The following is a 15,873-nucleotide window of genomic DNA, read 5'->3' as shown; positions in this document are numbered from 1 at the left end:
CTCCCTCCCCAGAGTACTCGAGGGGCGGGTGGCCAACCTTTATTGTCTAGGGAGCACCTGCCAGGTGGCGGGCCCTCGCCCTAATGCGCGCGTGGTGCCGGGCTTCACAAAGCGCGCAGGCAACACCGCCCTTGACCCGAGCCACCTCTGGCGGGCGAACCACTTCACAGGGGATGATAGGTAGAGAAGACGCAGGGACGTAGGGGTCGTGAGCGCGCGGGCCCTCCCCACCCGGGAGGGCACAGCCCCTCGGGATTAGCACATCAAAAGAGCAGAGGGCAGACGCCGCCTGGAGGGAGCAGGACCCAGGCGGGGAGGGAGGGGAGCCGAGGAGGGGAGCCGAGGAGGGGCGTGGCCGGCGCGCAGGGGGAGGGCGCTGGAGGAGGGGCTGCTGCTCCGCGCTCGCGGCTCTGGGGGCTCGGCTTTGCCGCGCTTGGTGCACTTGGGCTCGAGCTGGAACGTGGAACAGAGCTCCGATCCCAGCGCAACCACCGCGATGAGAGGCGCTGGCGGCGCCTGGGATTTTCTCTGTGTCCTGCTTCTCCTCCACATCCAGACAGGTGGGAGAGCTCGGGGACATCTGGGCCGCGACCCCCCGGAGGGCACCTCTGTGTCTCGGAGGGATTGAACACGCCGGGGTGCGTCCAGAGAGGTGGCTGCCGGCCTTTCAGTACCCGTGCGTTCTTGTCTCCAGGAAGATTCTAGGTGGACCCTGGACTCTCCTGCGCCTTACCTCGCTCACCTGGGCGAGGAGTCCCCTGCTGCCTGCTGGTTGTGGGGCGCTGAGCTGGGGCTCTTAACCGAGTGGGAGCAACGGAGGGGCTTAGGCGTGAGCGAGGCTGCAGGCTGCGGACGAGTTTGGGGTTGCTTTTGTGCCGACGGTGCGCGGGTGGCAGAGGGGGGCGGTTCAGGGGTTCGCACCGAGCGCGTTATCTTGCCGTGCAAGGCGCGGCCGCAGCTTCCTTTTGTTAAAAGTTGCGTGTGTTTGACCAGCGCACGGTAGGACCGGCCCGCAGCTCCTCCCGCGCACCGAGGGCAAAGTTGGAGAGCCTTTTCTTTGCTATGCGGTTGCTGCTTTCCAACCGCCGGCGCTCTTTGTGCACAGAGCAGGGGACTGACCCGCTGCCGCCCCTGCTTGCGCACGGCGCCACCCGTGGAGACAAGTCGAAGGCTGCGGCGCTTCCCGGCGCCCGGCTATAAATTTACCAGGGAAGAGCGGCGTGCTGCTCTGGGGCGGGACCCGCGAGCCTGGAGGTGGCGGGGAATGGGACAACTTGGGCTGGGCGTGTGGCGAGCAGCCGCTAGGTTGCAGACTTTTTGCTTTTATAAACCCTGCTCTGGAGGCTGGTCCCTTTCTGCAGCGGTGTCGTTTTGTTTCTGCCACGCGCCGAGGAGCGGCTGGAGGCAGCGTTAGCCGACTACTCCTCCGAGGAGGCAGGCACAGAGCGCGGGGACTCTCGAGTCCCCAGACCCCAGCTCCGTGGCGCGCCCGCCAGAGCGCGGTACTAGCCCGACGGATCTGAAAGCCCCTGGTCTCGGTGTGCGCTCACTGTAAACGCAGGTGCCTGATTTCTTCGGAAATTCTGAGATTCACGACACCCCCTCCCACGTGATTGCTGTACTCCGGGCTGCCTGAGGTGGGGGGTGGGAGATGGAGTGGAACTTCCTGCATATTTCACTTGGTTCTTCAAACTGTTAGGAAAATCCAGTTATATCCGCGCGGGAACTTGGATCTGAAGGTGGAGGAGGATCTGCAGGCTCCGAAAGCCCCTTAGTCAGATTCCTGCCTCCCTTCCCATTTTTCCAGGTGTCGCTGGTGGCACGCGCGTGTGCGGGTTGCTTGACTAGTCCCTGAAGCCCTGTTATCTCCCAGGTCATTTAAAAACAAATAAAATAAAAACGTTTAATGTTATCCCGATGATATTAAAGGATAGAAAGTCAGTCTACACTGCAATCAACCCCTGTCGCAATGACCTGTTGTGAGTAGAATACCGGTCAGTTTCTCCCTCAAGTCTCCAAGACCCACTTCCCGCCCTGCTCTCTCGCAAGGCAAGGAGAGGGCTTCCCTGTGGGGGAAGAGAGGCCTTGCATCTGGACCCCTGCGCCTTAAGAGGGATCACCAAGGGTCACCAGTGAGTGTATGAATTCCTTGGTGAATTTGATTGTTTACCTTAAAATGACCCCCTATGGTCTATTTTTTGCCTTGTCCTTTTAATTTCATTAAAGGAATGTGAACTAGACCCTAGTGGTAGTGGGACATCAGAAAAATCATACTGAATGGTTACCTTTTAAAACATTTAGTGGATCTTTGGTTTTCTTCCTCGGCTAAACATAGCCTACTCTATCCAATAGCTTTTTGGCAAAGTGATTTTTTTTTTTTTTTTTTTTTTTTGATACCCTGGATTGAACTCGGGGGCATTTAACCTCTGAGCCACATCACCAGCCCTTTTCTTATTTTTGATGTTAAGACAGGGTCTCACTGAGTTGCTTAGGGGCTCGCTAAGTTGCTGAGGTTGACTTTGAACCCGAGATCCTCCTGCCTCAGCCTCCGGAGCCATTGGGATTACCCGCCTGGGCCACCCTGCCCGATTGGCAAAGGGAATTTTAAGGTCCATCTCCTTGGGCGCAGCAGTGGCATAGCTAAGGGGCTTGCGCTGCCCCTCCAGTTCTTGTCTCCTTTTCTCTGCCTTTCACTGGTCTTGTGCCCTTGGGCAAGTCATTTAAATTCAGGCAAGTTCAGTATCCTCAAGAATACTACTGCAAGGTTTCCTGTCATGAAGGCGCTTTCCCGTCCAGAATGCTCTTCCACTGTTATGAGTATAGACTTGGCATTCTTTCTCAACTGGTTCCCTGATCGCTTCCTGCTTCTGTGAAAGTCCCTGCCTCTCTTGGTCACAGGGACCACTTGGCCCTATGGGGGCATCCTAGGGCTCTGTCTCTGGCTAAGCAGAGAATTGAGATTTTATACTGCCTGCTTTCAATTCCCACAAACTCTCCTACATTGTTCTTTTTTTCTAAAATTATTTTTTTAGTTGTAGGTGAACATAATACCTTTATTTTATTTACTTATTTTTTTTAAATGTGTTGAGGATTGAACCCAGTGCTTCACACGTGCTAGGCAAGCGCTTTACTGAGCTATAACCCCAACCCTCCTACATTGTCCTTAGAGGGCTTGGAGGTGCCAACTCGGTAGTAACCTCCCTTCCTCCCCACCCCCATCAAATTTACAGCTCTCAGCGCCTAACAGGATGAACCTGCAGGCACTAGTGAATCAGGCCTCCCCCTGTTCCTGCAGGTGTGAGCTGGATTCATTCTCCCACCTGGGCGTAAGGCATTCTGGATTATTTTCCTGCTAGCCATAATGTCATTTTGTAAAGGGACCCAGACAATTTACTTCTCCCTGTTTTTGTCTTTCCCATCGATCCACATGATTTTTTTTTTCTTTATAAATCATCGATGCTGTGTTTTTGCAGCATGCTTTCTGATGTGCTTTAAATGTTATATTACCCATGCATTGTACCTAGTTGTTGCTCTGTGATTGGAAACTGCCCCGTGCCCTGTGCAGACAGCTTTGCCTGCTGTTTCTGGTCTGCTCAAGCCCAGGAGGTAGTACCATTACTGGCCCTACTATTTTACAACTGGAGAAACTGACTGAGGATAAGTCAGTTTGCCTAAAATAATCCATCGGTGGAGGAGCCTGAGATCAGCTCCATATGCCAGACTGCATATCCATTTACACGGCTTGCCAGAATCTGTTGTAAACTGAGACTCATGCCAACATATTTAATGAGTGCTTACTATATACCAGGTGTTGTTAGACGTTCTGGGAATACAGGATGACCAGTTCTGCTGAAGAAAGCCTGGGATTACCTGCCCTGTAGCGTTTGAGTTAGTGTTCTCATTTTAAGGGAAATATTTACTCAGGGAGGATTCATTTATAGCTCCCAGCAGGGAAGGTGTTTGACCCTGTGATTTGAGAGCTTTAGGTGTTAACTGATCCATTTTAGTTAGGGTCCCTCAGAATGGAAAATATGCTATCTCTAAAAGGATTTAGTCAGTTGAAATCCATCCCCCACTCCCAAAATAAAAATGCTTGTAGTGTTATATACTCGTGCATACTTGTGAAAGAAAAAGCCCCCAATAATGGCTGATACCACTGTTGTTTACCCTGAATGAGCATGATGAGATAAAATGACAATTTACCACTCGTTGCCTTTCTTCTTCTCCCAGAAGAAGTTCTCACCAGGAGTGTGCCAGGTATTTTCTGGGCTTCCCTTGCAGCACGTTTATGTACAGATGTTGTTGTGGTGATGAATTTTGCTGCTGTTGTTGACAGCCGTTAGAAGTTACCCTTAGGATTTTGACTCATTTCCTCAAGTCTCCTCCAGCTGATTAAAGAAGGACCGGAGGAAATGAGGCAAATGAGCCATGGTGTCCTGAGCGGAATTCGCAGAGCTGGACCGCGGTGCTGGACCCCTTAGAAGTAGCGGTCGGCGCTGCAGCAGAATTTTCTGCAGAATGAATTTAGTTTAAGAGTTGGCAGGCTAGGATGTGGGAAGTGCTTTATTTTGCTGCATTCATGTGTGGTAACTTTTCAAAAGTGGGATTAAAAGACATTTGCAGGAATCCAAATATGCTAAATTTCATATGCAGTTTCAGTAACTCGAATAGATATTTTCACGGCTGCAAATCCAGAGTGAGGAGGGACTCGGAAGGGAATTAGCAGAGGTAAAAGTTTGAATTGAAAGCAAATCCATTGCAAATCTTTGTTGAAAGTAGAGAGGACTTGTAGTGAGCTTGGACTAGCGGCTTTGATTTCTGACATTTTGGGACATGATCATACAGCTCATTTTTTGACTTAAGACTCCACTAAGTAAAGAGCAATTTTAAGCCACAGCCTGTGGGTATATTTGTTTAGCTCACAGGATGTTTTCTAGAAAACATTGAGGTAGCCAGGTGCGGTGGTACATGCCTGTAATTCCATCAATTTAGGAGGCTAAGATAGGAGGATCTCGAGTTTGAGGCCAGCTTCAGCAACTTAGTGAGACACTATCTCAAAATAAAAAGGACTGAGATGTAGCTCAATAGTAAGATGCCCCTGGTCCAATACCCAGTACAAAAACAAAAAACAAAAACCAACATTGAGGCAATATTACCAATCTAGAGAATTTCTTTCAAGGTTTCCATTTCTCTCTCTTTTTGAGGAATGATGAGTGGCCCCTTAGAGTAGGACCTGTACTCTTCTGGTTGCCAACCCTTGGACATTTTGCACTGGGGCTTGGGGAATGTAAGCAGGACCAGGCAGATGCCAGTAGACGAAGGCGCAGGGGCAGCCTGTCTTGCATTAGTCTGGTGACTCAGGGCTGGAGCCTTGGAGCAAGTTGCTTAGCCTTTCTAAATTTCATTGTTTTATCCTAGTTTTGCTACTTATTTGCTGTGTAACTTGAATAAATTACTTAACCTCTCTGTGCCAGTAAGTGTGTTGCTATATATAAAACTTTTAGAGTGGTGGCTCACAGTACATACTAAATATATCTTAGCCATAATAATTATCTGTGAAGAAGCACTTCTTATCTCCAAGATGGCAACAGTGCCTTCTCTTAATATGGCTGCCCTAAAGATGAGAAGGATTCTTATAAAGGTGCCTGGCACTAAATTCTGGAATGGGAGCTGCATCTAATGAATGAATTCCTCCAGTAGATAGAGTTTGATTATTTCCCTTTATGATCCTCCCATATTGGTGTTAATAAGTACTAACCTGACAGCTTTTAAAACGGAATAAACTTTTAATTTTTGTCTTGCATTTTATATAATTTTGATATAACAGTTGAGTTTTATATATATAGCTTTTGATGTTAACAGTTGGCAGTTACTGGTCTCTTAGAGATTGAACAGATCTTAGACTCCCTGCCCCCGTCACCCCCCCCCCCACGCCCCCAGGAAAAATCCCCACAACATCTCAGAAGATTTCACCAACAAAAATACTTGTACCTGATAATTTTCCCATTCATCTTAGGCTTTGTCCTTCAAACTTGCATTTTGGTCTTGACGTACTTTTCATAGATATCTTCTAGTGCATACTTTGACAGCTAGGTTTTCAACAGTTTTGCAAAATCTAAGGTTTAAGATAAATTATTATTCACGGTATGTGGCATCAGAATTAAGAGCTTGGTTTCTGAAATCGGTTTCTGAAATCGACCGCCTGGGTTTTCGATCCCGTTTCTGCCACTTGCCAGCTGGGTAATCTGGGACCAGATGCTTAAACCCCTCCCCCCTTTAGGCTTCATTTTCTCAGCTGTGAAATGGGGATGGTGGCTCCTGCAGGGACTCTGAGATTCTGCAGGTGACATGCTTGGCCTGGAGCTCATTGTAGAGGAAGCGGGTAGACTCCACAGTCAGGCTGATGATCTTAGGTTCCTCTTTCAGCTTTGTCTCTTAGAAAACGTTTGGAAATGGCGTAAAATCAGGTTGCATAGGGCGTTGTTTATTTTTTGATGTTATGATGGAATTTACACCTAGCTTTTCCAGAGTTCAGAGTTAGCAATAATGTGTACTAACTTTATATTTTTAGCTAACTTTCCACCAAAGGGGATAGAGAGCGTGGGAATAAAATTTGGGGGAGGGTGAATCTGTAAATACCATTTTCTCCAGATGGGTTCTGAACCCTGTTCCCTTATGTACAGTGGCTTTGAAGATGTTAGGAGAGTGAGGTGCTTTTCCTCGGCTACTCTCCCAGGAGAGCAGAGACTGAGCTGAACTGGCCCAGGCACACATTGGTGCCCGGTAAATATTGCTTTAATGACTGTCCTGTTCATCAGCAGTTGAACCGCGTATGAGCCTAATAAATGCTCAGTAAACATTTTGAATTCATTTCAATGAAACTTTATCACTCTTGAGCCTGGATCTTTTCCAGGGACTGCAGGTGTGGTCTGGAGTTAGGGGGGCAGGTGCACACGGGCTTGGTGGCATAGGTGGCAAGGGCTTTGGATGGGATTTTAAAGAGAGGTGCTTAAGTCTTGGCAGGTGTTAATAGAGACCATGCATCTGTATAAGTGTCTATGTGGGAGAAAATATTGGAGATTAATTTCTGCACCTTAGAGAAGGAGTAAAGTGTCCATCGTGGAAACTTCAACTGGAAAAAGTCACGGAAACATAGAGCAAATCACATCAAGGTCTTCCTTAAGCGTTTTCATACCTTTGATTTGGTGAGATGGCTGGGGTTCAGGAATTGGAGGGGAAGAGGCTGGAAAGGTCGACTCCTGATTGGCCCGTGGGAGTGGTGGAGTGGGGTATATTTAGTATTGAATTTGGTCCAGATTATGAAGAAGGCTTTGAAGTCCATGCCAAGGTGAACTTGACCCAGGAGCCAGGGTCACTGGTTCATGGCCACCTGCTCTGCTGTTCTGTGTAGTCAAGAACACTCTAGCTGGGGAGTGCAATGCCAAGTACTATCCCCAAACTTGGGACACTCCCTTGCTGCAGGCAGTCAAGACAAAGGATGATTCTTTTTCTTTTTTTAAATTTTAGAAATTTTGGTAAAAGGCACATAACCCCAAATTTGATCTTTCAGCCATTTTAAAGTGTAGAGTTCTGTATCATTAAGTGTAGAGTTCTGTATCATTAGGTACATTTGCACACTTGTGCAACCTGTCTCAGAAAGCTTTTTCTTGCAAAACTGAAACTCTGTTCCCATTAAAGAACAGCTCCTCCTCCCCCGCTACCCCCTGCTGTTACGCTCTGTCTCTGAATTTGGCTCTCCTATGAACCCTAGTGCAAGTGAAATCATACAGTAGTTATCTTTTTCTGACTGGTTTATTTAACTTAGTGTAAGCTCTTCAAGGTTCTCAAGATTCATCCGGATGTGAGGTCAGAATTCCTTCTTTTTAAAGGCTGAGTAGTATTCCACTATAAGTTCATACCACATTTTGCTTCTGTGTTCATCCATTGATAGACACAGGTTAGTTCCACCTACTAGATTGTGAATAATGCTGCAGTGAGCATTGGCATACATGTGTCTAAGAGAGAGTTCTGGAGGGGGCTCTTTTAGGATGGGTACATCAAGGCTGATCGCTTTGTATTGGTGGGGACCTGGGCAAGATGACAGTCAGGCTCTGCAGACTGTTTGATGGAGGGTCTGGGTGTTAAGTACATGCTCTGGAAAAGAAGGGAGATTGCCTAAGAAACTCAAGGGAAATAATGGACTCCTTTGCTGGGTGTATTTCAGTGTGTCAGGCTCTGGTGAGACTGAGGGGAAGGAGCAGAGTTATGGGTGGGAAAGTAATGGGGAGCTGTGGAATAGGTGGAAATAAAGCCAAGAAACTGGCAGCCTGTTCTTGGGAGGAAATGAACTGTTGGACTCTGCTGGGTTTGTTCATTGAACGTTTATGGACTCCACTGATGTAATTTCATCAGACAATATGGGAGATCCAGGTGAAACTCTTAGGGTCAGGTCCATGTGAGAAACAAAACCCCAAAGTCACAGAACCTGGCGCTCTGTAAGATCTGGGGATTATAAATAATGACACATTAAGTGTGTACCAGTCATTTGAAGGCAAGAACCATATTCATGGAAAGAAACGCACGGTGGGAAGGCGATCTTGTATTTTTCTCTCTGCATGAGACATTTTTTGAAAAGGTATTTTGCTTTTCTTAGAAAATAAAGTGGACATTTGGGTGTCAAGGAGGACATAGAGTTGATGAAAGCTTTGGAAAGTAGGTCTTTTGGAGACAACACAAAGGAATGGAATTTATTAAGCGTGGAGAAGAGAAGGTGCAGGAAGGTTTAGGGAATGACAATCTTCAAGTAGTTCTAGTGACTGACGGAAGAGTGGGGCAGAGGCAAGTAAACTGTCCCTGAAGGAAGTCTTGTTTTTTCTCTTCCTCCTAAGAAAAAATTCTTTAATTGGAAGGGTTGGAAATGATTTTGTTGCATTACATTACTAGAGCTGGTTATAGGGTCTTCACTGAGAGATGAGGAAAGCCAAATAATTGTCATTTTGAAACCATGAGGTCCTGCCCAACTCAATTGGTTTGGTGACCTTTCAAGGGCCTGAGATCCTTTCTAAATAATTTGGAAATGAGAAAATAACCAGCTGTTTTTCTTCCCTCACTTCCGTGGCTCATAAATGCTAGGTCGACTCTCACAATTTTTGGCTATATTGAAAATGGCCAAGAAAGAACCTAGGGCCTAAAAATAGGTTATTGATCTTTTGGGGTGGGGAATCTAACCACAGAATAAATTGTGCACTGTAGTAGCTTCAACTGAGTGTCAAAATAGTAGAAGTAAAAGGAAGTTTGAGGCCTAGAGAAATCTATGATCAATTGGTCAGCGCTAACTGGAGAATGGTGTGAATACCACGTGATAACCCAAGGCTGTGTCCAGGTGGGACGGTCTTTAAGGATGAGGAGGATGAAGTATGTGCCATTGTGTCTTTTCCCTTGATTGCTCAGGGCTGGGTCATTCCCTCTGTGGTTTGCCTACCATTCTCTCTTCCTTCCCATCTGTCCTTTTCCTTTGGTCATTTCATGGTCACAGTTCAATGACTTGCATTAGATCAGCCAGCATCCAGTGGGGGAAGATGGTAGAAATGAAATTGCAATTCAGCAGCCTCTGGTTGATGACATGGTTGTACCTGTCTCATCAAAACACAGGGGGATGTCTAAGATGGGCTAGGATCTAGGGGAGGATTAATGCTTGATAGATGCTAATGTGACACCATGGGTAATAAGATTTGGCCAACAGTCTGGTCCTGTTTGTTACCATTGCCCTGGAATGGCTGATTCAAAGGAGGTTGTGGGACCTGAGATAAATCTTGAAGGGTGGAATGGGATTGGGGCAAGGCGATGCTCGAAGACAGGGTGAGAATTAGCAGGAAGGCTCCCAGAGAAGGACTTTGTGGAGAGTGTTATGCAAGGTGAGATGGAATTTTTAGAGCACCTGGATTTTTATTTTTCAATAACTGAGGTATTTCCTGCAGTGCCTTTATGTGATGAGATTTTCGTAAATGTAATCTGGTGGAGAAGTTGCTTATTCAGAGACATAACTTTAAAAAATGGAAAAGCATGCATCTCACTTTTGCATGGGATTTCATATGTTGTATATACAATGCAAATTCTGAATGGATGTGTTCCAACTCGTTCTTAAGTCCAAGACTAATTACGCTCCACCTTCTATCCCCAGCCCTAGCCAAGATTAGAAAATTTCTGTACTTGATACATGATAGTGGTGATAGATCACCTCTGATTCTGTGTTTTATTAATAGATTTTTAAATCTTTAATAAAATGATAAATGTAATATGTAGCAGGCTTTAAAAGTCTTATTTATATCAATTCATTTGTTCAAGCATAGTGACAGGAAAGCACCCAAGCCTTGATGAGGGTCCTGTGTGGACTGGGATACTTTGCATGTCATCCTTGGTTCCCAGTCTCTGCTGCATCAGGGGGTGGTGCTGGGGTCCTAGAGGTTGTCCTCCCCAGAACAGAGTGTTGGGAGGAGAGTTTGTGGCAGGCAGAGAGTTCTGTCCCCTAAGGAAGGGTATAATCAATGACAGTGTCTGGGAATGCCTTATTCTTGACCAAACAGGGGGAAAAAAAGATGGAAATAGAGGAGAGGAGAAACCTGATTCCTTTACTTTTGTTTTTAAATTATTTAGTGAGACTAAAGATCGAGCTTCATTTGGAGTTGTCCCAGGTGACTCAGGTTATTTCAAAGGATGTTAAAAAAAATTCCTAAACAAACTGGGACTTCCAGTAATTTGCATAGAATAGCCCATGGATACTCTTAGGCACGGGAATTGCTTGACAGAGCTGAGAACAAAGAGTGTCATCACAACCAACTTCCAAAGTAAATGTCTCTTTATTGGAAGGAAGTATATATAGACAGGATGCCATCGTAGATACTGGCTTCTGAAAATAGTATTTACTGGAGATTTTAGAGGTGTGACAGGTAGCTGGTGGCGTTGGCTGTTATTCTGTGTGACCAGTAATGTTTGAAAAGAAAATGAGACTGTTAAAAAAAAAATTTGAGAATTTTAGTTGGAATAAAGGCAATATGGGCACTTGTAAAGCAATACAATTTTTAGCTTGTAAGTAATTTTAAATGCATTTCCATCCAAATTTTCACAATGTAGATTCCCCCCCTAATGGCTGATGTACCTTGGAAAGATCTTCCATTTAAGAAATGGGTGATATTTAGTTGGCTGGTAAAACGCTGCGTGACTTGGTTTTCCAGGATTTCTTTTTTGTCATTGTTAAATTAAACCAGTATTTTAAATCCAAAATAGGTCATTAAGATAGCCAATGAGAATGCCTAATTGAGATAACTCAAATGTTTCTCTATTTTGGTAAAGTCTGTATCTATTACGGGGAAATAGTAGATGAGTTTTTAGCTGAATCAAAAGCTTCACTTTGATAAAAGAGAACTCCTCCACCCTCTTTTTTTTTTTTTTTTTAAATAAACTAGCATATGTGGAAGGATTTGTGAGTTTTTTTTTTTTTTTTTTTTTTTTTTGGTAGATCTGAATGTGTTGCCTAATTTACATTCTAGCATTTTAAGGGGATATTATTTAAAATGATCATTCCAGTTTTAGAGCCACTACCTTTCAAAGAGGGAGGCCGACTTTGGGGGTGGATACAGGCTGCTCCCTCCACATAGCACAGGACTCCTGCAATGGCAGATGTAACCCGCGGACAGCTTCATTCTGTGGTGTCTTTAGCTGGACCCCGTGAGGAGCCCGTAGGTGGATCCACACATAATTGTTGACATGTATTGGTGGGGATACAACAGGGAACAGGCCAGGCTCAAATCCTTCTTCCTCCTGGGGCTTATGCTTTAGTGATTTTTTTTTTTTTTTTTCTTTCTTTCTTTCAAGACCTTAGAGCCAAGAAAGGAAAAAGGGGAAAAAACAGAGAAATTTGAGAGTCCCTTAGAGAAGGCAGTTTGATTCCGATTTATTTCAGCTCCCATATTGTGGTCAGTGAAGGGAGAAAGCTGAGGAAGGAGAGGTCCTCAGAAGGGTTGAGGGGCTGGGTGGTGGGGGAGGAGAAGGCAGCCAGAGAGGCAACCAGGAGATCCACTTGGGCATGAGGGGAGACAGGGAGGGGCCAGGCAGTGGGAGCTTTCTTTTTTGCGGTGCTGGGGATTGAACCCAGGGCCTTGTGCTTACAAGGCAAGCACTCTACCAACTGAGCTATATCCCCAGTCCACAGTGGGAACTTTCGGAGTGCTTGTCACTAGTGCCACAGGCCCTGCCCTCGCTGGAGAGCTGAGCATTGACTGATGGCTGTCCCAGCCTTGCACCACTCAGCTTTAGTGACTTCAGAGCGCATCTTGCTCCACAGGTGTTCCTGGTGAAAGGCCTTAGACTGAAGCAGTAGGAAAGTCCCCCCTTTCAGGACTTGGGGGAGCCTCACTGTGCTGAGGTGCATTGCCAGTCTGAGGTTTGGAAACTTTTTCCATGTTTCCAGAAGGTACCTGAATTCTATTTGGCAGCTGAGAGAGATGTGTCAGGGGTCTGAGCTGGGTGCTTTTGTAATCTCTTGAAGGACAGAAAGTTCTTTTCTCTTTATCTTGTTAAGTGAATAAATTGGTTTCAGTAGGCACTGTGGTATGCTGATGGCACTTGGCTTTTGACAGAGCACCGTTTAGCCACCTGCAGTCCTATCTGCACCGAGTTTTAACTCTCCCAGTGCTGTCATTGGTCTGGGTGAGATGCCTGCTGAAAAGGGGACATTAGACAACATCTGGGTTTTACATCTTATGCTTAGGATGTCCTTTAAGAGGCCCATGAAGTGGTAAGCTCTCTAGTTTCCAAAGACGGATTCCCAGGATAAGAACTGACACTGTTGAAGGGCTCAGGACTGGAAGTTTTCCCTGTCAGTTCTTGGGCACAGAGCTCTTGCTGTTCTGGTGGTATTAGTTCAGTCCTTAGGAAGGAATCCAAGATAGAAGCTGTCTAGGGACAGAAAGTGGTAGCACCTTGAGTTAGGGCAAGACAGCATCCTGGGGACCATAATTTTGGTTGCGAGCATACACAAGGAGTCCTAAGGGACTTTGGCAGGTGTCACTTAAACATTTTGATGAAGCTACCAGCTTCAGAGGTGCACAGATGGGAACTTAAGTAATTAATGCGGTCTGGTACTTGCTCCAGGTTTGACAATCCCTTTTATCTAGTGTAATCATCACTGGTCAGTACCTGTTGTTTTGGGTGAGAATTTCAGGACCTACATTTAAATGGTTGATGTTTAAATTTGCTACCAGTTGAGTATGTGAGCGTAAGCAAATTTTAAGAAGCGGTAGGGAGCCTATGATTTAATTTTTTTTTTTTTTTTTTTAGTTGTCACGGACCTTTATTTTATTTATTTATATGCAGTGCTGAGAATCAAACCTAGTGCCTCATACATACATACCACCTGAGCCACAATCCCAGCCCGAGCCTGTGATTTCTAAGCCACTCTCGGGGTAATTTGCAAACCTATTACCAGTCATCGTGTTTCAACACAGAGGAGCTGAACCTCATGTTAACTTTTCTAAAATCACTATTTTGGGAGAGGTGTGAGTACCAGGGATTGAACTCAGGGGCACTTGACCACTGAACCACATTCCCAGCCCTATTTTATATTTTATTTTATTTTATTTTTTGTGGTGTGGGGGATTGAACCCAGGGCCTTGTGCATGCGAGATGAGCACATTACCAACTGAGCCACATCCTCATCCCTATTTTGTATTTTATTTGGAGACAGTGTCTCCCTGAGTTGCTTAGTGCCTCACTTTTGCTGAGGCTGGCTTTGAACTTGCCATCCTCCTGTCTCAGCCTCCCGAACTGCTGGGATTATAGATGTGTGCCACCATGCCCAGATCAAAATCAGTATTTTTATTAGGGGAGCATTTCAAGCAGAGTAGTGCCGTGAACCCTCGTGGCCACAACTCCAGCTTCAACACTGCCAACATGGTGACCTTTCTGCTTTGCCTTGACCCACCACCCTCCCATTGCCTGGCTGCATGTCATCTGTAAATGTTTTCAGCATGTAGTTCTAAAATACTCCCTTTTCTAAACTTAATGATGCTGTCAGATCGCATTCTTCCATATCAATGTAATTCTACTGTCATTGAGGATCTGGGATTCACATTTCCTTTAGGGAAAATAAATACAAAACTGTAAACAAATACATTAATAAAAGAAACCAAGAAAGACGGATGCATTACACTTGATTGGTATGTCCTTGATGCCATTACTTGTCTGTAGGCTTTAGCCCATATTTTTGTTGAAGAAACCATGGATGTATTCTCTGTGGTTTTTCAGTCTGAATTATGCTGATTGCATTCCTGTGGTGATTAACATGTTCTATTCCCTGCATTTCCTGTAAATTGTTGATTTAGAAGTTTGATCATATTGAGTTTTTTTTTAAACAAGAGTCCTGAATAGATGGTATGTTCTAGTATCTCTCTCCGCGCCCCCCCGCCCCCCACATACCTATGGACATTTGCAAAAATTTGTATTTTTGTTCTAAAACTTGTGCTTTTTTTTTTCTTTATAATGATACCTTAATACAATACTCTCGTCAATTGACTTTCTACTGTAATATTTAAATTAGTTGGTGGCCTGATCTTTTCTCCCGAGCTGGGGATTTCAAGAACTGTCTACTTGATTCCAGCTTAAATCTATGAATAGGTGAACACAGCTGTTTTCAGAACTTCACTGCTTTCCCATTTTTGTGGTAGCCCCGTCAAAACTGCTCTGTTGTTGCATGTATCATGTAGTCTTAGTTCTCAGGTAAATATGTACTTAGTGCTGCTCGACAGTTCTGTCTGCCCTTCCTTTCCGAAGGTCTTCCTTTAGCAGATGCCTCAGGAGGCGCCCATAGCTAGTGTTTCCTGAATTACACGTTCACAGCTGCCTGCCTGTCGTCCTTCTGCTCAAAGGTCAGGGTGACTGATATAGAAAGAAAAAAAAAAAGTCCTTCATCCATCTTAACTTTGCTCAGTTATTCTAGTATTTTACTCTAATGTCTTTTGTTGTAAAGTGCCCTCAAAGTCTCATGCTAATCAGTTTTCATGCGTATTTGACTTGGTATGTGTGCCTGGATACCCAAAGGAATCCTTTCTCCCTGAAATTCAGTAGTTTTATAGTACTGGCAGCTCTGGGTTGATCCCCTGCTCCTCCGCCACCTGGGACATGATATGTTGCTTTATTAGGAAATCTCAAGTGTTCTTTTTATTCTCCCTTTTCCACAGTAAGGATATGTCTTAAATAGCATATACTGTTCTTTCTATGTTGGTTTAGGAACTCCCATTATGTGTGTGTTAGATCTTCTTTGCCTGTCTTCTTTATCTGTCACTTTCTCTTAAATTCTTTTAGTCCCTTTATAATTTGTTTGAATTTAAAAATAATCTTTCCCATCTTCTAGTCCACTTAAGGCACTGTTCATTTTTATTCTTATGTTCTGTTTATCCTTCCTTTCTGAAATTATTTTCATTTCCCTTTAATTCGTAATCTTTTGCCTCCATTTTGAAATGTCCATATTTCTTTAGTCAACTTCTTTGAGTTTTTAAAATTCTGATATTTGTTATTTTTTATAGTCTCTTTCATTTGCTTAATTTCTTTTTGCCTGTCTTGAACTATTTAGTCGGAGTTTTATTTTGCATCCTTCTGGTATGATTGTATTGTCCCAATTGGGGATATCATTTGGCTTCTTAGTTTTTATAAATGAACGGAACTGGAGAATATCATGCTAAGTGAAATAAGCCAATCCCAAAACCCAAAGGCTGAATGTTTTCTCTGATAAGTGGATGATGATATATAATGAGGGAGAGGAGTTTGGGGTGAGAGAAGAATGGAGGAACTTTGGATTACATAGAGGGAAATGAGAGGGAG

General features: G+C 44.8%; 1 protein-coding gene across 4 annotated transcripts in view; it reads left to right on the top strand.

Annotated features, from left to right (window-relative positions):
* Window positions 1-436: 436 nt before the first annotated feature.
* Kit (KIT proto-oncogene, receptor tyrosine kinase) overlaps window positions 437-15,873 on the top strand; it is an 80,789-nt gene continuing 65,352 nt past the window's right edge. For all 4 annotated transcript variants that reach the window (XM_047567106.1, XM_047567104.1, XM_047567105.1 and 1 more), the window contains exon 1: window positions 437-560. In XM_047567106.1, coding sequence (XP_047423062.1) covers window positions 497-560 — 64 coding nt within the window. In that variant the 5' untranslated portion in view covers window positions 437-496. The remainder of the gene's footprint in view (window positions 561-15,873) is intronic.

This window comes from Sciurus carolinensis, chromosome 10 (assembly GCF_902686445.1).
Source record: "Sciurus carolinensis chromosome 10, mSciCar1.2, whole genome shotgun sequence".
NCBI lineage: Eukaryota > Metazoa > Chordata > Mammalia > Rodentia > Sciuridae > Sciurus > Sciurus carolinensis.
The sequence above is the reverse complement of the archived record's forward strand: the minus strand, read 5'-3'. Positions and strand labels throughout refer to the sequence as shown.